Below are 23045 nucleotides of genomic sequence, written 5' to 3'. Positions count from 1 at the left end.
AAAAAGGCAAGGTGACAAGCTTTTAAAGTTACAGCACAAAGAACCTGAAGATCTTTCTGTGTTTGAGTGTGTGTATGTGTGTTTTTAGGAGGAGAGGATGTCAGGCCGGGCTCACCATAGTGCTGTTTCTTCTTATTTGCTGCGTCACAAAGATGGAAGTGTATCTGAGCCATAAACTCTGCTTCTGCAAGAGGAAAGACATGAAAATAGAGCCGATTATTCCACTCAAAGGAAAGGGAGGACAGTCTACCAAGATAATATACAGATTCTGCATGGCTCAGTGAAATCCTAACATAATATATATTTATGACTGGTGGGCAGGATATCGAATACATGAAGAACACCATCATCATTCATTTTGACTTAAAGTGGCATGCATGCAAGAGCTATTCTCGTTGCTTGCTTTGAAAAACTAAATTAAGACCAAACGCAATTGCATCAAATAAAAATGTGATCATTTCTAAGCGAAAACCAAGTTTTGACTGTTACGAGTAGATCGATGAGGAGCACTGTCCCTCAAACATACACACACCTGGCAGAGGTGTGTGTAGGAGATCCAATCCTGAGGTGGTCCAGCACAGCGCCCTCAGATGTCCAGCTAGCATACTGCAGAGGAAGAAGAGCATCTCGGGGCACTGACATGGTTGGCTTATCTAGGTGAGGTGGAAGCAGAAGTGGTCAGGAAGGGCAGGATAAGGATTGGGGAAGAATCCAGGAACAAAAGAGAATTTTCTGCTACAGTGAGCAGATAGTGAAAAGTCAGTTCTGTCAGGCCCCTGAAAAAGATACAGCTGCAGAATACAGAAGTACAATACTTAAAAGTTTTTCTTTAACCCTAGAAAAATAAGTTTTGTATTTGTTTAACTTAACTTTCTTACTAAGTGTTGTTTTTAACTATTTTTTATTGTGTTGCGGCATTGTTTGGTGGATGTGTACTGTTTTCAGTCTGTGCATAGTAATTATGTTGTGTAGCATGAATTTTATGTCATTATATTCTAATTTTAGGTTGCCTTGTTCAACATCTGGCCAGCGACAACAGATGGAAGTAAGTGTTTTAGGGTAAATCTGGCTCATTTACGGCTCTTTATTCCACTGTTGATTAATGAGCATTGTCCCTGTCAAACAAATAAATTAAAAAAAAAACAAAAAAAACAAAAAAAACATTTGCTTTCAGATAAATCATTACATTTTTAGTCATGCTTGTGGCACAGCTCTAGGGATGTCAGTGTCAGTCTGTCAGTCGGTCTGCTCCAGATTGAAATACCTCATCTATTAGATGGATTGCTAAGAAATTTTATACAAACATTCGTGGCCCCTGGAGGATGAAATCCTACTGACTTTGTTGATCCCCTGACTTGTCCTCTAGTGTCACCATGAGGTTGACAGTTGTGGTTCAGAGTGAAATATCTCAGCAACTATTTGATGAATTGCCATTATATTTATAACAGATATTCATGGTTCCTAGAAGATCAGGTTTAACAACTTTGGTGATCCTCTAGCTTTTCCTCTTGAACCACTTTTCACTTATGCTGTAACATATCTAAATGTCTACTGCATTCCCATCAGCCGGGAATGTCTGTTTGTGTTTTTGCTAATTAGAAAATGTTAGCATCCACATGATAAACAAACCTGCTAAACATCATCATGCTAGAATTATCATTGTAAGCATGTTAGTGTTGCTGATGTCAGCAGGCGACAAGGTCTGTCCCACTGTTGGTGTTCCAGTTCATCCCAAAGGTGAAGAGTGGGGATACGGCTCTTTGCAGGCCAGTTAAATTCTTCCACACCAAACTCAGAAAACCATTTCTTTATGGCTTTGTGTATGAGGGCATTGTCATGTTTATACAGTAAAGGGCCTTATCCAAACTGTAGGAAGCACAATATTGTCTAGAATGTATTAGTATGCTGCAGCATTACAAGATTTTTCTTAACTGGAGCTAAAGGATCTTGACCAAACAATGACTATATATAGCATATATTGGACATTATTCAACAAGGAAAGTCTACACCTATTTCAGGCATTCAGAAGCTGGAAATCTACTTCTGCTCTGCAAATATGTATTTGAACATTCACGATAAAGATAAAGAGTTAATGGTTACATCTGGTAATTATGGAGGCAAAGGAGCTGGGGGTTTGAGAGAGCCCTTCATAAATAGTTAAACAGTGTATATAGGGACCATTATAATCATGTAATATGGAAATATATGGGAGCAGAGTTTATATTATAGAGTGCAGCTGGTCCTCTAAAATTGCCTTCTATTCTTTGTGATCCTCATCGCACAACCATACAAGACCGATATAAAATGTTATTAGGATGGATGCTCATATTGGTACAGAATACTGAATAGTCTGCAGCAGATATTATAGGTTGAAGGTTTAACCTCCACATATCAACTCATCTGAGTGTAGGAAACTTGTCGAACCATTGCTCAGCGACCCTCATTTTGTTTTTCTGTTGTGTGTGAGTGTGTAAGTGTGCTTAAAAATACGTCTCAAGATGTCATAACAAAGTGATATTTCACTGAGCCTGACATTTTGAGTGGAGCTCATCCAATTTTTCAATGAGCAGTCACCATTTAATCGACAAGGATAATACAGTCTGTGTTTAAACAATCGTTATGTCAATGTACAGCACTTAAAATCATCAATACACAGCAGAACTTTAAAGCCGATATGGCAGAGAGAGAAGAGAGAGCAGTCGGAACGATAGTTGTTAGTAAAACACATTATAACCGAAAAGGCAATACAGCCAGAGAGGCTGTTTGGAAACAAGATGAGGTCAAAACCTAGAATATGGCTGAACCGTGTATGAAACGCTAGAGGGCTTTTAATTAAATTGTTATCAGACATCGACATCGCAGCGTCTTTAAGATGTTTGTTTTTATGTAAGTTTATTTATTTGTACAGCACTTTTCATACAGTAGTTGTAGACCATATGGTGCTGTTGTAAGAAAGGTTGAGTTAAGATTTAAGCTATTTTTTATATGTTTTATATATTATTTCACTTACCCACAATGCAAAAAATAGTTTTAATGCGGTAACTATTCATTAATGCAGAGTGTAAATCATTAATGCAGAGTGTAAATGACCCCAATGCAGTGTGTTTCATGTAGTTATATTGCTTTTATTTTATTCACTATGAACACAGAAGTGCTTTATTTTGATACTAGATGCATGTAACTTGCACAAGTTGACAGTGCGATGGCGCACAGATCCTCTTCTCATGTAAATGTTACACGACACAAACAGGCGTTATTTGGATAAACTGATCACACATTGGGAATCTAAATGGTTACTTTCTTGCCTGAAAAAATATTAATACTTAATAAAGTGACATATTAACAGTAGTGGTGGAAAGCAACTAACTATCTTTACTCAAGTACTGTACTTAAGTACAGTTTTAATGTACTTGTACTTTACTTGAGTATTTCCATTTTATTCTACTTTATACTTCCACTCCACGATATTTCAGAGGGAAATATTGTACTTTCTACTCAGCTACATTTATTTGACAGCTTTAATTACTTTTCAGGTGAAGATTTGACACAATGGATAATATAACAAGCTTTTAAAATACAACACATTTTTAAAGATGAAACCAGTGGTTTCCAACCTTTTTGGCTTTTGATGTCGTACAAAAAGCAGTTTGTAGTCGGGGTCACATTTCAGATGTCTGTGAGTTGCTAACAGCTCCACCAATTAGCGATTTTACCCTCTAAACTTCTCACATGGTTTCAGAAAAAGTCCAAAATCTGAAAACAGATTTGTGTATCAGAACTTTGTTTTTTCTTCTTTCCTCTCCCGTAAATCATCTCATGACCCCTCTAATTGATCTGGTGACCCTTTGAAGGGGCCCGACCCCTAGGTTGGGAACCACTGGACTAAACTAGCTAACTGTATATAAAGTAGTTGAAACTAGCTCCTCCTCCAGCAGCTACAACAGTAACATGCTGCTTACACACTGATGCTTCAGTATTAATAATCTAATGATGTCATATATAATAATATATCAGTCAGAGGGACCAAACCAATACTTTTACTGCAATACTTTAACTACATTTTGCTGGTAATACTTATGTACTTTTACTTAAGTAGGATTTTTAATGCACTTGAAATGGAGTATTTTTACATTGCTGTATTGGTACTTTTACTTAAATAAAGGACCTGAATACTTCTTCTAACACTGATTAACAGTCCTGCAGCACCCTGTTTACTAGTTCACGCATGTCAAACACGACTGTGTCTGTGGATCTTCTGCAGGTTGGTGTTCTCAGCGTCGGAGCCTCCGTGTGAGACGCTTCAGTTTATAAATATGTGTTTTTAAAACTTATTTCGGGGCTTTATTATTTTTGTGCTCACACTCCATCACTTGGCTGTCTGACCAATGGTGCAACTTCATCTCTCAGTCAGTGACTCAGCTAGTCGAGGACAATTCAATTTCTAGGGCTGGTCCCTGCGGTTCAGCCAAAATGATTACTGATAGATTGAATGTGCAAGTGGATAAAATGTGCTGAGATCCACTTATGCCTGCAGCATAATAGTTAGATAAGCCCATTAAGCAGAATTATGAAACAAGTAAGTGGCTCCAAAAGAACATTGTAACAAGTAAAAATATTGTCGGCCAATATTAGCCGATCAGATAAATTGATATTAGTGTATGCATCAGCCAATAAGTAATGGCAACAAAGAAATGCCAAAGATACTGTATGTTGAAAGTTTAGAAAGGCCATTAGTGACACCATAACATCATTTGTCCATAAGAGAGCATTTATTTTTCAGCAGTTCATTGCTCTGCTCAGTTATTTTAAGCTGCATGTCATGAACTAAAATTTTAATGTATGTATCCGACCTATTACATAAATACATGATTTAATTAATTAAGGTGGCTGCTGGTACTAGTAGAGGACTGCCACTTGAGGAAATTACTGTATGTAAGCTGTATAAATTAATAGCTTAATGTAAACAAATAAACCAAACAGAAATGTAAGTGGCTCTCTACATGTCAGTGAACAAAATGAAGCTGTAAAGTTCAGATGTTTGGACATAAAACTTTAGGCCTGCACAGGACGAGGCTTGTTCGAGAGAATGAGTTACTATGGAAACTTATCCTGGATCACTGAAAGCCTGCTTTGTGAGACCAGAGGGCGAATGTAGCTGGACGAACTGACAAAAGTCAGTAGAGGAAGAGGTAGGGGAATATTTTTCATGGTCGGTATGGAGGTGTTCTGCTGATCTCGTCCTGCACCTGAGCTGAGGGCGGCAAGGCAGAGGCGGCAGAGAAAGAGGAGTAAGAGCACTGAATGGAGAAAAGCAAAAAGAGACAAGCAGTATAAATATTGGTGAGACTCTTACTTAGTGGATAACGCTAAAGTCGAAGAAAGGATTTTATTCAAACCTGGAGGCATTGTTTTTACTAGATTTGTAAGTGAAATGTACTTGCTTGTAGCACAGATAGCCATATAAACCAATTTAGATGTATTCTGTATATTTCAACTGTTGCTAGTTACAATACTCCTTACATCTTCTGATAAAAACAGAACCTCAAATAATGGCTGTATCTTAAAGCAGGCTAGGAAGATGGATAGTGTGCGCATCCATCCTCAGCTGGGTACAGGTGAAAAGACAAAAGTAGCATACTAAATGAAAAAGAGAGGTAGTCCGCACAATGAATATTGCAAACTCCCACAAGGTTTTTAATGATGCAGTGTTTCCAGCTTCTTGGTCTTCATCAGACGAACATCCATATGAAGAAAAAGCAGGCTCTATACACACAGAAAAAAAAAGACAGAGCCGCGTAAAACTAGGAGATACGAAAATACACCCATCATCCCAAAGCAATCTACTATGTACATACATTACCTACAACAGGCTGTAGCCTATACACCATATATCAAGTGGAAACAGGCTTGAGGAATATTTTGAGGGTCAAAATGTTTCATCATTAAATATTTTTTGTGAGCTTACAATATTCAGTGATGTGGACTACGTCTCTTTTTTCTTTATAACTCAAGTAAGAACACAGAAGAAGACCTCAAACTGAAATGAACACTGACACAGCTTCACTGCATCTAAGGCTTTGAAAAGGTTTTCTGAGGCAAGAATTGCTGTTAAACCTTTAGGACACAAAATGTTTTAATTAGAAACACTGATATAAAGAACAGTTTGTTTACAGTAAAACTCCTCAGGGTACCTTTAAATAATAAATGAAAATTGGTTTTATTGTATTTTTATATGTTGAAAAAGAGAAAAAAAAAAAAGTGTTTGATTCATGATGTGTAATAGTGAGGATGATATAGGTGAATGTCTATCTGCGTCAGTGTGCTTTGATTTGTGACCACTGTTGCTCTTTTTTGATGTAGTTTGTTTGTTTGAAGCTGTCACCTCTAAGTCACATTACAGAGTTTGTGACTGATGCACCTGCGATGTTTGGCCCCTTAGGAAATTGGTTAGCTGTCTCGTGTTGCTTTGAAAAATCACATGATAGTCATGACAGTCAGGCTTCTTTTAAGCTGACACATACTGCTAATTGGCATTCAAGTTACATGACTCATCTGTGTTAGGTGCTTTTGTAATGGAGATGAAGTTACTTCAAAGTTCTTTTTCATGTGGTGTTTCTGGTATTTTTGTATATGCCCTGTAGGCACGTCACTTAGGGTGCCATCTTCTGTAGGCCGGGCCAGCGTGGAACATTTTTCCTTCATATAACCTCTGGTGTCTCTTTGAGGCATGTGAAGAAGCCAGAGGGGCTCAGTGATGCTCTTCTGTACCTTGTAGGAACGCAGGTCCTGCTCCTCACAGTCAGAGTCGCTGTGATAGGGGTCATCGGTGGTGGTCCAGGTCAGAGCGCCTTCCCTCTTCCAGAAATCACAGATAGGAACGTCCCTGGGAATCTAAACAGTGTGGAAGGTGAAACCGCAAGCAATGTTAGATATTAGTCTTTGATAAACCGTCTATCTCTGTATGTGCGCATTTTGTGTCCAATGTATAATCAGTTTCATACAAAACAAAATGTGACACGTTCAACACAATGATTCTTAACACCAAATTCAGATATGGAGAAAACAACACAAATGGATCAGGTATCGGCCTTGAAATGACCAATCCCTATTAAATACAGTTTCTTTGTCCATTTCATTAAAACATCCAGTGTTTCAGCCATCAGTTACATTCATTCAGTCACAGTGGGCTGTCAACTCAATGCTTTGTCCTAAAGCAACCCCTGTCCTCATGTGACCTTGCAGATTACCTTATCAGAAGATGAATGAATCGATGTATCAGTATTGGGAGAGAGAGCTAACAATGACATTGAATTGGGCACAATTGTGCTCCTTCACGCACGTATATAAGAAGTAATAAAACTAAATTCAACCAAAGTACAGTAAGAAGAGCTGGAGTTAACTTAAAAAAATATCTGTAGATAAAATGCCAACCAGATCCTCTAAATTATTGAATACCGAATGAACTTGAGGCAATATTTTCAAAACTAGTACTATTTTAAATTATGTAGTGTCTGAGCATACAACTTCTAGAAATGTTTATCTTACTTCTTCCATGATCAGGATGCCACAGCGTACCAGACTGTCAACTGCATCCAGAGCAAAACTCTGGGACGACTGACAGGGCTGGAGAGAAAGAGAGAGACAGAGACAGAGTCGGTGAGTGGGTCAACTCAACAGAGACGCCAGGGTTAGAGGCACAAACAGCTTCAACCCATCACATATCCAAGAAGCGCAAAAGGAGACAGCTGACAGAGAGCATGAGGTGTGTAGTTGAGATGTAGCTGAGATCTGAGAGGGAGAATGAGAGGTGGCCGGCAGGGTTGTGAAAGTAGGAACAATATTTCTCGGTGAGGAATAGGATGAGAAACATAGCTGCAAGCAGAAGAGACAAGAAAGAGCAGCTGCCGAAATGAAAGGTGGGCAAACAGAGAAAGGAATAGTTTTTCTGGCTCAGATTCGGAGCCCTTGAAGTCAGTCTGATGGAGCACGTACATACACAGCCACACACAAACACAAAGTACACACACACACATACACACACACACACACACACACACACACACACACACAATTCAAAACCTCTCTCTGTCTGAGATAGAGGCAGCAGAGCAGGATGAATGGGTGTTCAGCTCCATTAAACATCCATTGAATGAGACACACACTGGGTGTGTGTGTGTGATATGAATTCAAACTCACTGGCATAAAGCCCGGAGGCAGGAGATGGCAGAGCTGCAGGGTTCTCTCAGTCAGCTCAGACTGGCAGAGCACCACAATAAACTCCATGTCACCTTTGACCTCCTCTCCCTCAACGCCGTCACTCCGTACCCTGCTGCTGACACCACTGCCGGCCACCTCACACAGCATGGCTGAGACAGCGCACGCTAAGGACAAAAACACACACACTTAACGTCTTTTGTTCCGCTGCTGCGTGCATTTACTATACAGTGTGCAAAAACAGACAACTGGGAGCATCTAAAAAAGGCAACGTTTAGTCTATTTCTTGGCAAAATATCTCAAAATGTTACAATTTGTTTGAAATATGTTGGACACAGTCTTTGGCTAATAGATCAGAACAGTTGATGAGATTTTCCTGATTAGCAGGATCAGTGATTTCCATCATTTACATAAGTCTTATCTCTATCGCTATCCTATCTCCCTATTATCCTGCTTTCATGTATGTGCTGGTGGGAATGTCTAGACATCCAGATTGGCATTGTGAAGAACAGTTAATAGACTGGTGGAGATGTGAGTTTAATTGTCCTTACATTAGTGTTTATTACATGGACCATAGATTTGCTATATTATTACAACAACATATCACTGCCTTGATAGAGCCGTTTTAACTTCAACTTCTTATTTTTACCAGTTGAGGTTTGCACCCATATATTAATCTACTACACAGACGCTTACAGCAGTACAAAGCCCGCCGCCCACCACCAACCACCTTCACTTCCTATACAACCAAAATAAGTCATACAGGAGTGATGAATCATACACGAACAGACTTTTTTCCACATGCCCAGCAGCTTCCTGTACTTCAAAACACTTCAAAAGACCAGATTATTTTTACCTCCACCAACAATGCTAACACAGGGCTGTGGTTTCAAACAGTCTGCCTGTTAGCATGATAACTAGAAAAGGGACAGTGCACATTTTGCTACAATTTAGTTAAAGGATAGCTCTTGGCTTCAGTTGATATAAGACTTTAGTGAGGATTAGGATCTGGGATTTCCGCCATCAGATGATTACCATATATTACTCATGTGTGCAGTATTATGGCAACACTTTCCCCAGACACGAATGTTGATAAAACCCTGCATAACATTTAATGCCAACAGTTTTAAAATTTTCGCTTTCCGCAATATATGCACATGGCAGCTATGGCGTGGTTAAGGCTCGGGGAAGATTGTGGTTATGGTGAATCATTCATGGGTAAGGTTAGGCAACAAACTAGAAATACCACCTCGCGGTTGTACGCCTCCACCAACCAGTCAAGTTGCAGTTTACATCCATGTCTGTCCAGACTCGTGTAATACTTCTGGTGAAGACTTTGAAGGAATTTAATAAAAGGCATTAAGTGTATTTTCCTTGTATGTAAAATATAAATAATATAAGAACCAATAAAGCTGATTCTGATAGAACACAAAGTTGTAGCCATGACAGTTGACGATACTTCAGATATAGATGTTGCTGCAAAGAAGCTACAAATTCTAAAACGTGGACGCTTCACACACATCTTAGATCTGGCAGCACAGAAGATCTATACAATCACCACAGATTCAAAGTGGACACCCAAGATTAGTGTCAACAATTCAGTATCTGACCAAATGTGAAATATGGTTACAATTTCCCCTTCTGTTCCTGAGTTATGGTGTTGAATAATGGCCAGAAGTGTTTCTGCAGAACATTATGATGTCACAGTGAAGTTGACCTTTTGGATATAAAATATCACTTCATTTTATCCTGTTAGACATTCGTGTGCAACTTTGTCATAATTAGCATATGAATACTTGAGTTATGGCCAAAAACTTGTTTTGTGAGGTCACAGTGACCTTTGACCACCAAATTCTAATCAGTTTATCCTTGAGTCCAAGTGGATGTTTGATCCAAATTTGAAGAAATTCCCTTAAGGTGTTCCTGAGATATCACGAGAATGGGATGGACAACCTTAAAACATAATGCCTAAAAACACTAAGATAAATATTAATTGATTGCAGGTCTGTCTCTTGTGTGGAAGTCAAACTCGCTACACACCCATCAACCACACCGACATGCATAATGTCCCAGGGCTGCCAACTCTCACACACTGACACAAGTAAATGACACTTTTCACATGCTCTCACGCCAGCAGTGAAAAACAAATTCATAACTAATATGAATATGAAAAGAGGACACTGACAGCGCATGGACAGACAAGACAGAGCAGCACCGTGCAGCAGCGAGTAATTCAAACCATCAGGGAGAAAGCAAGAAATATACACAAATCTATTATATTGTAATGTATTCCCATGTATGCTACTCAGAGTAATCTCAGTCAGCGGCTCTTCTGACAGCAGCACAGTGCCTCTCCCTCTCTTCTTGCACTGTGCGCACACAGGCAGGAGTGAGAGTGAGTTACTATGATTATGGGGACGCTCTGTGTCTCCGTCGTTCTGAAACTTTCTTGTGATTCTAAGTAAAAGGTTAGGTTATTATGCCTGTGCAAAATCATGAACGTAAGTATCTAACAATCTAACTAATCTAGACTAGTGCAGGTGGCTGTTTCTTGACTTAATCCAAGAGGTTAGGTAGTGTAAAAAACAGGAAATTTGTTTTAAATGACATTTTTTTCTAGGAGAAGAACGCCCTGACTCCACCAAAAATTATGTAACTTTCCAAGTTTGTTCCCCCATTTTAAAACATAACTAGGTGCCCATGCATAGACCTGTTTATTTCTATTTGGATAGACCTGAGAGACTAAACTGAGGAGTGTCGGATGATGGGAGGGACTTGATGAGGAGCATAGATCTTTCTTATCCTATGTTTTGAAGAAAATAAGTGTTATGTCTGAAGTGTATATCAAAAATGCTACCCAATAAATACAAATTAGCAAAAGTATCCTTCCCCCTGCCCCCATGGAAACAAACCTCACTCTAAGCTGAAGTCAAAAGTTGGCAGCCCTGATGTCCAATATTCACATAATTCCTAGGAATAGTGGGCTGGTGTTCCATGAGCTGGTGGAGGGATCCAGGACTTTTAAAGCAGCTGCTGGACAGTAATGCAACAATATTGTGCTCTTTTTGTTAAAGCTGGAGTGCGAGACTTTAGTCTCTCCCTTCTGGCAGTGAGAATAAAGGGGGCCGCTCGGCTGTAATTGCTTGACACAGGCATGCAGCATGCTCTCATGCACAACCCAAATGACAGGCACACAGAGAGGGCCGGTAAAAACGGATGTTTTGACGGTCCACCGGCCCAAAAACATATTTTTTGACGGTCCACTACCCCACCATGATTTGTCCCAAAACAATATGCCTGATAGCCAGTACACCACTGGCCATAACCTACTGTTGTGGCTGTAAAACGGTGGATAAATTGTTTTGAGCACACAACCCCCACAAAATGACTCATTCCACTACCAAAATTTGATGCATTCGGTCCGGAGAACATTTGGACAGTCTAGAAGAGCCACATGATTAACGGCCAAACGGCCAGCACGGGAATGTTGTCCCCCATATGAGATTTAAAAACTCTGTATACTGTGAAATACAGAGATTCATCTGGTGGTGATAGGCTTAATCAGCATTGTGTGAACTCATTTGGCAAAGGCTTGAATGTAACAGATGTTCCTTTATATGTAAAAGTTCCACACTGCAGGTTTTAAACCTTTCAGGTTCAACTAAACTTGAACCATTATATAGACTGCAGCTTTGTGTTTGCGTGCAGAGGTCTGTGCTACCATGTGTCCTACAGTTGGATGAAATTATACAAATCTGACATGACATCTTACAAGGTCTTATCATTTATAGTATGCAGCCATTAACATGCTAAATGCTAGAGCTGTTGCATTATGCTGGTGATAATGTAATGTTTAATAAAGTTATTATGTAACAGTGGACCACACTGGCTACCAATGATGCATGGATATATCAATCTACTACACAGATGCTTACAGCAGTACACAGCCCACCGCCCACCGCCTTCACTTTCTATACAACCAAAATAAGTCATACAGGAATGACGAATCATGCAGGAACAGAGACCTTTTTCCACAGGCTCAGCAGCTTCCTGTACTTCAAAAGACCAGATTATTTTTACCTCCACCAACAATGCTAACACAGGGCTGTGGTTTCAAACAGTCTGCCTGTTAGCATGAAATCTAGAAAAGGGACAGTGCACATTTTGGTACAATTTAGTTAACAGATTACTCTTGGCTTCAGTTGATATAAGACTTTAGTGAGGATTAGGATCTGGGAATTCCGCCATCAAATGATTACCATATATTACTCATGTGTGCAGCAGTATGGCAACACTATTCCCAGGCAAGAATGTTGACAAAACCCTGCATAACATTCAATGCCAATAGTTTTAAAATTTTTGCTTTCTGCAATATATGCATATGGCAATGATGTATGGATGATTCTGGCATCCTTCATTATTTCTTTTCATAAAATTGGATGTGCAGGGAAGTGCATCTGACTGTGCCTTGCTCAGAGACACTTAAGCAGTGTTGATTTTGAGTAAAATTCTGCTGCCAGATTTTCATGGATGACTCCCTTGTTTCAGGTACAGTAATTGTTTGCTATATGTTTAGTGGAAAATACATGTGCTGTTGCATGTTAAGTACCCTGACACTGCCTGGTGTGCCTTAAACACTTTGAATATTAAGTACTGAAACTTTAAAATGTCACGTTTCAATTTGATTTTCCATACTGGCATGCCAACAGTAAGAGCAACTGCCAAGCCCTCCCACGAAAAACAAGATGCCTGGAGAACACAGGGTCTCAAGATGATATTAAGGCTTAAGTGTTGTGGGAAAGTTTTGTCAGCTAACCAAAATACATGTATGCAAAATCACTCACCACCGACAGCTTCCAATATAAAAGTATGTGTGACAATCTGGGCCTGGAGGGTAAGGTGAAGTGTGGCAGCAAGAGAAGGACGCGGCACAATAAAAGGGTCTTTCCTAGAGGATGAGAGACACGGATCAAGTGGAAGAAGAGACAGTAATGAAGACAGAGGTTTCACTGAAAGGGAAATTGGATTTTTGAAAAGCAACACAATTTTGCTGTATCACACTCATCAGTATTTTTTTCTTTTTTTGACAGACAGAAAACCAACCTAGACGGCACTGCGGCGATAATGAGGTGAGGGGCGAGCAAAGAGAGGGAATAGTGGACAACCTCCACTAAACTTCCTCCAAAGCCGACGTCTTTGTTCCTGAACAAGAGTTCATCCGTGAGCCAGGCCACATCACGACACAGAACAGATGTACTAACACCCTGCAGAGGAGAAGGATGGAAAAGTTTTGTTCCAAAATCCAAAGTGAGCATTAACCATCTGGTGACATTAGTTAGAGACTGTTGGGTATGACTCACTGTCACACTCTAATAAACTACCAAGAAAACCAATTCTGTTTATGAGCCTCTTGGAGTATTGATGGATCCTTAGAGGGGCAGAGGCGGATTTTAACACTGACGGGATCAAAGGGACAATTGCTCAGTAAACACTAACACACAAATACAGAGGATAACGCATGTACCTTGCGGTGTCTGTACAGTAAAAGACTTGACAGGAGACTGGTGGACATCACGGCCATGCAGGAGGAGGCAGCTGGAAGCAGTTAACAAACACATAGATAAGACAGCACAATTTGCATACTATTAAAACAACAGCTCTTACAGATTCATTTACGATTCAGCAGAGGAAGATAATCCTGGACATACAGAAGATGAGGTGGAGGATGATGGCAACGCTGAGGTCTCTCTCTGGATGAGTTTGTTCAGATGCATTATGAGGAGGCAGGAGCCACGACATCCTCCTCTGCCCAAACACACTGTCAGTTCTTGAGAGATGAGGAAAAAGCAAGCACATGAGAAAAGGATATCAGGGCGAATTTACGCTAATTTTATTTTACAGTAGGTTGTCTCAACTGATACTTGTTAAAGAGGGAAAACACAGACAGTGAACTTAAAGAAAAAACAAACTGCTGGCCTTACCATTAGAATGCATTACAGTAAATTGCATTAATTGTCAAGGGAGTTGCATTAAAAATCACGTGAATTCCAGTATAAGCAGTATTTACTTTAAAAACAGAAAGACTTTATTCAATGTTATTATATTAAATGACATTTTTCAGAAATGATCAATTTCGTCTTATTACATTTGCTAAGCTGGCTTTCTTAATAGCTATTATGAGAGTCCTGTGGTTGACTTAACAGCATATTTCTGAGAAAAAAGGAACGTGTGTGTCTGGGTAAAGTAACACTCTACACTCAGGCCCTTTAGGTGCATACAAGCGTATAAAATGGCAGCTGTATCACTCGAAAATGGAAGTGTGTGTGATACATTTTATGAGCTACTTATCCGAGGCTATGTTGGAGTGATATGAGTGTGAGTATTATTTATGCGTCTTAGCTGCGCACGTGTGTGAGAGATATACAGCGGTGTATCAGAGAGAGCATGTCGTAACTGGCCCTGTTAATACACAAGTCCTACACACACGGTGACATTCTTCACCTCGAGCGAGAATAAATAAACTGTGAGTGTGTGCAGCTCTGCGACATAAGTGTTTGTATGTGAGGATTTATGGCAGCTATCACATTTCCTGCATTTTTTTTTTTTATATATATGGGAACAAAAAAAAAAAAAAGGCTTCAAAGGCTGAAATCTCAACAGCAGGAGCCAAAAAAGAATGAGTGTGCATGACAGAGACACAGTGTTAAGTACTAGAGAATGTTAATGATTTAGACATGCAAAAGAGACCTAAAACAGCTCACATGCTGATAACAAACCACTCTAACTATCCCTCTTTACCTCTTTTCATTTATCACTTGCCATCTCTCTCACTCATGCTGTTTTCTCTGCTGCCCGCACTCTCAGAAGTATTAAACGTACGAAGGGTGAAACCACTTTACTCGTCAGAAGCCAAGCAGAGACTGAGCAAGGATGTTATTTTCTTTCTGTTATCTTTTTCACTGGCAGACTGCGTAATGTTGATGGTAATTGGACCAAGTCTAAGAGGATGAAAATTCTCATCAGAGCTTGTATCATATTTGTGCCAGATTTATGGTTTAGAGGAAAGTTTATCTTCAAAGTTTAAGAGAAAGTAACTTTTCAATTTCACAGATGCGAGATAAAACACAATCCAAACCTAAATCCCATTGTGGAATATTTACATACAGTATAAACACACTTTCAAGTGTACAGGTACACACAGGTGGTTTGATTACCTGTTGTTGAGGATAACAGGCAGCAACAGGTCCTGTAGAGGGAGCCATTCATCTACTCTGCACCTCCCTGACTCGCACATCTCCTACACACACACACACACACACACACACGAAAAATGGATAATATATGCACACATACACCCTCAAAGAGCTGCAAAGTAGTATCCTTAGTAAATTATTCAGTATTTGTTCTCTTGTAGACTGAGTTCTGAAAATTTGACAAAGTTTGTGTTGAAACATTTCATTCCATCTATTATTGCGGCAGCCCATTCTGTTATTGTTATCGCCACGTTAACCTTCGGCTTTAATCAGTTGACAGTTTATTAAGCACATCTAGCTAAAACTAATGCAACCTAATACAGAGGCCCTGTGATAAATCCCACCTTCATGAAGGTTATAATGTTTTGTTTGGTTGAAATTGTTTCAGAGAAGTGTTGATTCAGCTTCATGGTCGTTTTTAGGGACTGTAGTTTGTGGAGCATTATTTTGAGAAGAACTTTCTGATACGCGTAATATGGCATCCCTCCTTTCATCGTTCAAGTAAAGACAAGTTTATTTCTATGGCCCAAAGCAACACATTTCCAGTGAGGAGAAAGTAAGATAAAGAGAACAATTTAAACATAAATTTGCAGAAGCTAATATAGTGAGTGCACTTTGAAAGGTCAGTGTGATTTATAACATATGGAGATTCTTTGCCTGTTCAACAGCCTGTAAATTAATGGTGGTTCCCAATCTGGGGGCAAGGAACCCACAATGGGTCACAAGATAATGATCTAATTTAACACACCATGATAATCTTGTTTTTGCCGACATCCGCTTCTTCTCACTACAGCACTTCACATCATGCTGTAGTGACGTGCAACTGTCGTCCAGTACACCAAGACATCACTGTTGGATGTGGTTACATATGCAACAAAGCACACTTCTGACCACGACCAAACACAACCATCAGTGATGTTAGGTGTGGCCAGAGTTGAAAAAGACTTGAAATCTTCAACCAGAGAGAGAGAAATCAAGACATTTTTATATTTTTTTCTTGTGAAATACTGGACACTAAGACCTCTTGACGGCTCCGAAAAATCCTTCAAATGAAACAATCTGGGAAAATAAAAAAATCACTTTTCTGGTTGAACTGCTCACAACTCATGTCCTCACTAAGGCTATAACCTGTGATAAGGGGTTACAAGTAGACACTGCTTCATTGTCATGGGTCACAAACCCACATAGGATGGAAACCACTACTGTAAATGCTGAGCAGGTCTTTGCTGATATGCTCTTTCAGTTGTGCACCTTGAGAGAAAAGGGCTGGGCGAGGTGGATTCTCACACTTCCTCCTGGTCTCCTCCAGAGAAGTGACCACAGCCACCGCAGTACAGAACTTAAGCCAACCTGTAACACACACACACACACACACACACATTCACAGGAGTGTTATACGCAGTGAGTCGGCAATAATATCATAATGAGGCTTTGTCTTTAGGAGGGACATTATAACAGCAATACCACTAATGAGCAGGATCTGTGATAAATAGCCAGCCTGAGAGTGTGGGTATGAAAACGAGAGCTGCGTGTACAGTACTGTTTGTGCACCTTGTCTGAATGACATAACAAAATGATGAGGCGAGGACCTTATTATGGCAATTAACCGAAAGTAACACCCACTCTCCAGTTATCGTCTCAAAGAGCAGATAACAGAGGGCAAGACTAATGGAGACTAATAGCAATCAGCGTTGCTTTTCAAAATGAAATGCAGACCTCACCTAATCAACAAACGACGGCCAATAGGAAAAAAGTTGTGAGACAAAACTCTCAAAGCTGTGACCAGGATCATCACTGGTATTTTTATTTTGCCTCTAAACCAAACCAGTTCACTTGCTCCTAAGGACATTACAGTTACAGATGGCTCTTATTAAGCGGTGTTTGTGCATGTGCTTGCAAGTGTGTATGTATCCACCTGTGTGTCGCTCCGGGGCACGCAGTCGTATGAGATGCCCACAGGGACCAGACTGACATCAGGGAAGGAGCCCTCTTTGATGAGCTGTCTGATGCAAGCCAGCCACTGGCCACCTCGGCCAGACTCTGCTGACACACCAACACTTATCGCCTGGCCCTCCTGTAGCAGCTCATGTACCAGCTGAGGAGGGAGGAGAGAGGAAGATGACAGAGACAAAGGTCTGAGAAGTCCTGGCAGTAAGGGAGCAACTGACATAAAATGCTTGCGATGCAATTTTTAAATATACATAAGGAATATAACAAGCCAGCCTTCGGAGGGAACACAAAGAGGCAAAAACACAGAGTGAGGAGAAGTCAAAATGCAGAAAGCAGGCAGGATAAAGAGCAAAAATAAAAAGGGACTGTGGGGGACACTTCATGACATTCAGAGATACTTCCATTGCCCCAAGTACTGTTTTCCCCTTACAGACAAGGAAAATTCAATTACCATTGAACAGCAGCTAAGCAGGCCTACACTCAATAAACAATAAAGGTCTATTAACATTGAAATACAACCAATAAACAAGCCAGCTTTCTCACGCACGGCCAATATGCTTACTCAAATAAATGGTCAATGAAAAAAAAACAAAAAAACTCACTGCGTCACTCATAAACAACCTGTTTATGTTCCACTGTGGCTGTAGTGTTGTAGATTAATGTCAGACTGAGCCATTTTATTGAGCTGTATAGCACAATATTGATCTTAATAAAGCCAGTAACTCCTCCAAATGAAATACGTCTTTAGGCAAACTGATACAAAGCACAGAGAGCTCCCTCACTCGTTACAAAGACAGGAAGATATTAGCAGGTGTTGATCATTGATAAAAAATCAAGTAAATAGAGGCAAAGCATTAGACAAAGAGTATAATAAGGTACTTAGGGGAACTGTGAAGAGGAGGAAGCCATTAAACTACGTCATGAAAATCCCAAAATAAGAGAAAAAACAACAAATTCCCATAAAAATAGGAACAACCTGCTTGGACCTGCCAAACACACACAATCAAACTAACCGCCATTCTTCTCCTTTTCTCCTCCCCCTCACTCATTGAACTGTCACTCCAGCCAACTCCAAAGCTGCAATCTCTGTAGCAAAACTCAAGTCCCTTGATAATTTTAACAATGAACAGAGAGTTGGATGAGCCCGGGGAATGACAGAGACGGAGAAAAGACAGGTTGTATTCTGATTGAGGAGCTGAGTTTGATAGCACACCAAAGAGTGCAAAAAATAAAAAAAATAAAGTGTGAATTAAACCGAATGCACATACACTAAACAGTCAAATTACAAGGACAGGTATCTTTGCTTACCCTGCAATTTTATATAATTACCTGCTGTCTGTGAAGGTGAGGTTTTTTTTTTTTTAGCAAAATGCATCAGCAACTTTTTTTTCCCGATTAATGGCTAAGTGCTTCGTTCCCATCTACTAGCGAACAGACTGTTTTTGGTTTCGGATACGCAGCTAATGAGAAACAGCTCCAATTGTCAGGCAGGAATAACTTGTACCAGGAGGGAGTTTATAGGGTTGATGAGTCAGAGAAAAAGGTACATGAAACCTGAATTAGCTTTTGACGGTTGAAGGAGACGTCTGCATACGTGATACCTCAGTAAAAAGCCTTCCGTGGCTCAGAGGAGGGACCTTTGCAAAATGTGTGAATGTTGCCTAAGTGACCTCATTTAAGTACATTTTAATTGCGTTGGGAAACTACAAATTTGAAAGAGAAAGTCAGTTTTTAAGTGGTTGGAAGAGGTGGCCATCACTAACAATTATACACAATCGATTGGCGCTGATATAAAATAATATATTTAAAATTTTAAGCTACATGAGTGACCTGATTTTTCCTCTAGCACCACCAGCAGGTCTAAATCTGACTTTGATTTATGATAAAATACCTGCAAAACTCATGACATACCCATCAGCTTCAACTGCACTTTGTATTAAGTTCTAATTAGCAAATGTTATCATTCTGACACACTAAACTAAGATGGTAAACATTGCATCTGTTAAACATCAGCATGTCAGCATTGTCACTGTGCAGAAGAGCAAACCAACTATATAAAGAACTAGTTGGAGAGGAGTGGAGAGGGGGAGAGAAAAATAAATACATAAATAAAACTCTATCCTGACTCATCCTGGTTTCACCCTGGCGCCCAACCAGAGAACCCGCATAAAACCCCACAACAACACTGCAGCTTTCCCTTTTTCTTTTTTCTCTTTCCTCCCCTCTGCTCGCTTCCCTCTATATACTTACACACAAACACACATAACGCCTACCCACACACACACACCACTTGCATCTAGTACTAAGCCAAAATTTTATTTATTTATTTAAATTTTTCACCTCATGTTATGGTTTTCTTTGGGTTTCTGTCTCATATCTTTGCTTCTCCCGTGTCATATGTATTTTCATGTTAATCACTTATCCTGCACTCATTTGATTTAATCACATATCTTGCACTAAATAAAGGGTGAAAAAAAAGCATTGTCACTGTGAAAGATATCTGCATTCTGATGTTAGCATTTAGCTCAAAGCACGGCTTGGCCTACATACACTCTCATAGAGCATGACTGTAGACTCTTGGTGTAAAATCAATAATGACTACTAATTGTCCGAACAGCAAAGGTTTGTTTTTGGGAGTCACTGGAAGTGAGAAGTTACTCCTTACTTTACACCTCAAAGTGCTACAATCACCACAGATATTACAAACATTTGACACCACAACATGTCTGACTTACAGATGTCATGACAGGTGAGTACAGACCATCCATCTCTGCATCCTGCTCAGTCGTCGCATATTCTGGCAGGAGGATGACGCCTACCTTCTGCAGGACTGATCTAGAGGATAAACAGGAACATCTGTCACACATAATTTCACGGATGACACTGTATCTTAGGCATCACTAGTTTAATTTAGAAGCTTGATATGATGATGCATCTTCAAGCTGTGTTTAAAATCAAATTGACTGGACTAAATACGGCGCTGTGAATGAAAGGGAAAAAATTCTGCCTCATTTTTGGCAAGAGGAGCGTCTGCATTACTTGTGACAGAAGATACTGTGTGTTTACTTTTTATCTCAGTGGGACTTGCATAGCAGCTTCAGTGTAGGTTTGTGTGTGAATGCACATGCCTTAGGAAAGAGCTGTTAATCCGGAGTGGACAGACAGTGTATGGGACTCTCAGGTTGTGACAGAAGAGAACCAGAGGGATCAGAGCACCGTCCATGATGGTCTGACGGACATACACATAGACCAGCAGAGATCCCTGAAGAGCAGAGCAGAAACAGCTTCAGATAAACAAGATTCTTCACATTGTAATTCATTATGGCAAACAATGGTGGACTATGCAGGTGTGGCGTATGGATAAGGAGAGTGGCCTTTTTATTTAATCAATATTATAATCAAGCCCCACTAGCTCAAGATAATATCGGCAGAATGAAGTGTTGAGTAAATACATTCTTAATTTAAAACCGGCAGAGATACAAAATCGGACAATCTTATTTTTAAACTGAAATAGTTAAGAAAGATGTAGGCAATGATTATGTACGCGGTTAGCATGTGGAAGTGACTGTACTGCAGAAGCTCATAGCATACCATGAGTGTTTTTCCAAGGTCAACAACAGCTCTATTATTCTGTATTTGCCACTTTATCTTTTGAGTAGCATCTGATTTTTTTTTCATTAGAGATATGGAAATGAAGAGCTACTATCGCAGACTCAATTATATAGTGACTGAAGTCAAAGCAGGGAGATAAAACATGATTGTACTTCTGTGGATATGATAGTGTTACTACAGTAAAAAAGGTAATAAGTTTTGCAGTAAAAGGGCTGCAATATTAAATCGTGTGAGTAGTCAGAATATTGCTAGGTGCCTTTAAACCCACGGTGAAAATGTGTCTATTGTTCTGTTGCTTTTTTATTGTGTTATTTTTTTTATTATCTTTTATTTTCCATTTGGGAAAGCTGGGAGGGATACTGACGTATTAGTTACAATCATGTCATATCAAACTTCTTATTAGTAAACTGTTGATCATCATAAAAATTAAATGAGTTAGATGAAGATATGCAAGTCATGATGAAAGTATTTGGACAGTGAAACATTTTTAAGTCCCTAGTTATACTAATTTATGTGTGAAATAATTTCCTGTTGAAGATAAATTGAGACACTCTGGATAAATAAATAACTAAACCACTTTTTTACAGGGTCCCCCTATTTCCAAAAACATTTCAAAAATGTTTTTTGGACAAATTAAAAATAAATCCAGCAGAGCTGACACTATTCACAGGGTGTAAGAAACCCCGAATATACATCGACAACCAACTAACAACTACTGAGAACCATGAGCATCACTAGAATAATTTCCTGGTGGTTTCATCTTCATTCATGCAACAGACTCCATTTCAGTGAGATTTCAGCTAAAGACAAAGTTCACTGAATTCATTCATGCCCATCTTGAAACTCTGCAACAGTAGCCTGACTCAGACTTATTTACTTGTATTTATTTAGTCAACCATGTAATTAGAGCTGTGTAGTCCTCAATAAAAAAAGTCATGAAAATAATTAAGTATAACAAGGCAAGTGAGGAAACCTTTTAAGTTTTAGGTATTTCAGACTTTCAAAAGTAATCAGACATTTAGGTGTTACAAAACTTCACTAAAAATGGGCTGAGCACAGCTTTACTTCACATCCTGAGTGCGGATGTGTGCGGAGCCAAAAACATCATAGTATGTTGTAGCTTTCCATGGTTTGCAGGAAAAGTTGACACCGTTTGGGGTAGCAGTTATATACATACGCAGATGAAATGTCCTAACTTTTTTATTCACAGATGATAAAGTGTGTGGACATTTGTACCTCTTGTGAGGCTCTGTGCAAAGGCGGCAGATGGTTGAGGTTAACTTGAATACTGCCAAATATGGAAGAGAACATCTTCAGCATCAACCAGCCCACGAATCTAGTCAGGAGCATAGAGTGGGTGGGGAGATGTATAGAAAGAAGAGGAGAAAAAATTAATGACTGGAGATAAGGAGGAGAGGGGGACAATGTACAAAAGGGAATAATGGACAGATAGTGGTGAAGCTAAGAGAAAATAGCCGCCAATAACTTGATGTCCAGTGAAAGGGAGATATAGCAAAGAACGCGAAAATGGAGTTAAGCGTGACAACATGTAAATGAGATAGATGGGAGTGAGACAAAGTGAGCAGAAGAGCGATGGGGATAAGAAAGAAACTGATGACATAGGGAAGAAGCAAAACGGAAAGCGATAAAGACGGGTGTGTGTGAGAGTGACAGCTGTAGATAGAGACGAAGGCAGAGGCAGTAAATGAGAGACGGAGAAAGAGAGGAGAAAGAAGAACGAAAGAACAGGGCAGATTCTGAGTAGAGATTCCTGAGACTAAAAGAAAGGCAAAAAAGTTTCTCCCAAAAAGCAGAAGATGTTTCCACTCCACTTTCACCACACATTCGCAAATATCCCAGTCTACGGCTACAGGAACAGGGTTGACACGGTCATAACACCAGATTTCAATTTAAAATACAACATATATCTTTAGCGTGCTGCATGTCATCCACTGCCGATGGATGAGTTTATGCATCAACAACTGTCAGTCATCTGGAAGAGCATGTTGACTAACT

General features: G+C 39.7%; 1 protein-coding gene across 18 annotated transcripts in view; it reads right to left on the bottom strand.

Moving 5' to 3' along the window:
• The window catches only part of gpat2 (glycerol-3-phosphate acyltransferase 2, mitochondrial), a 143429-nt gene that overhangs the window by 4012 nt on the left and 116372 nt on the right, over positions 1 to 23045 (bottom strand). For 16 of the 18 annotated variants that reach the window (XM_044375743.1, XM_044375826.1, XM_044375739.1 and 13 more), the window contains 15 exons: positions 22266 to 22365; positions 20546 to 20679; positions 20153 to 20252; positions 17383 to 17562; positions 16719 to 16817; positions 15429 to 15511; positions 13923 to 14041; positions 13739 to 13809; positions 13318 to 13478; positions 13059 to 13162; positions 8197 to 8381; positions 7546 to 7623; positions 6769 to 6891; positions 533 to 653; positions 116 to 184 (listed from right to left, as the gene is read on the bottom strand). In XM_044375743.1, the coding sequence (XP_044231678.1) occupies positions 116 to 184; positions 533 to 653; positions 6769 to 6891; positions 7546 to 7623; positions 8197 to 8381; positions 13059 to 13162; positions 13318 to 13478; positions 13739 to 13809; positions 13923 to 14041; positions 15429 to 15511; positions 16719 to 16817; positions 17383 to 17562; positions 20153 to 20252; positions 20546 to 20679; positions 22266 to 22365 (1727 nt within the window). Of the gene's footprint in view, positions 1 to 115; positions 185 to 532; positions 654 to 4747; positions 5298 to 5367; positions 5764 to 6768; positions 6892 to 7545; positions 7624 to 8196; positions 8382 to 13058; positions 13163 to 13317; positions 13479 to 13738; positions 13810 to 13922; positions 14042 to 15428; positions 15512 to 16718; positions 16818 to 17382; positions 17563 to 20152; positions 20253 to 20545; positions 20680 to 22265; positions 22366 to 23045 lie in introns of those variants that run through there. The other 2 variants (XM_044375858.1, XM_044375865.1) reach the window with 2 other exon arrangements.

The sequence above is a fragment of the Thunnus albacares genome, chromosome 2 (assembly GCF_914725855.1).
Source record: "Thunnus albacares chromosome 2, fThuAlb1.1, whole genome shotgun sequence".
NCBI lineage: Eukaryota > Metazoa > Chordata > Actinopteri > Scombriformes > Scombridae > Thunnus > Thunnus albacares.
Note: the sequence above shows the minus strand (reverse complement) of the source record. Positions and strands in the feature narration are given on the sequence as shown.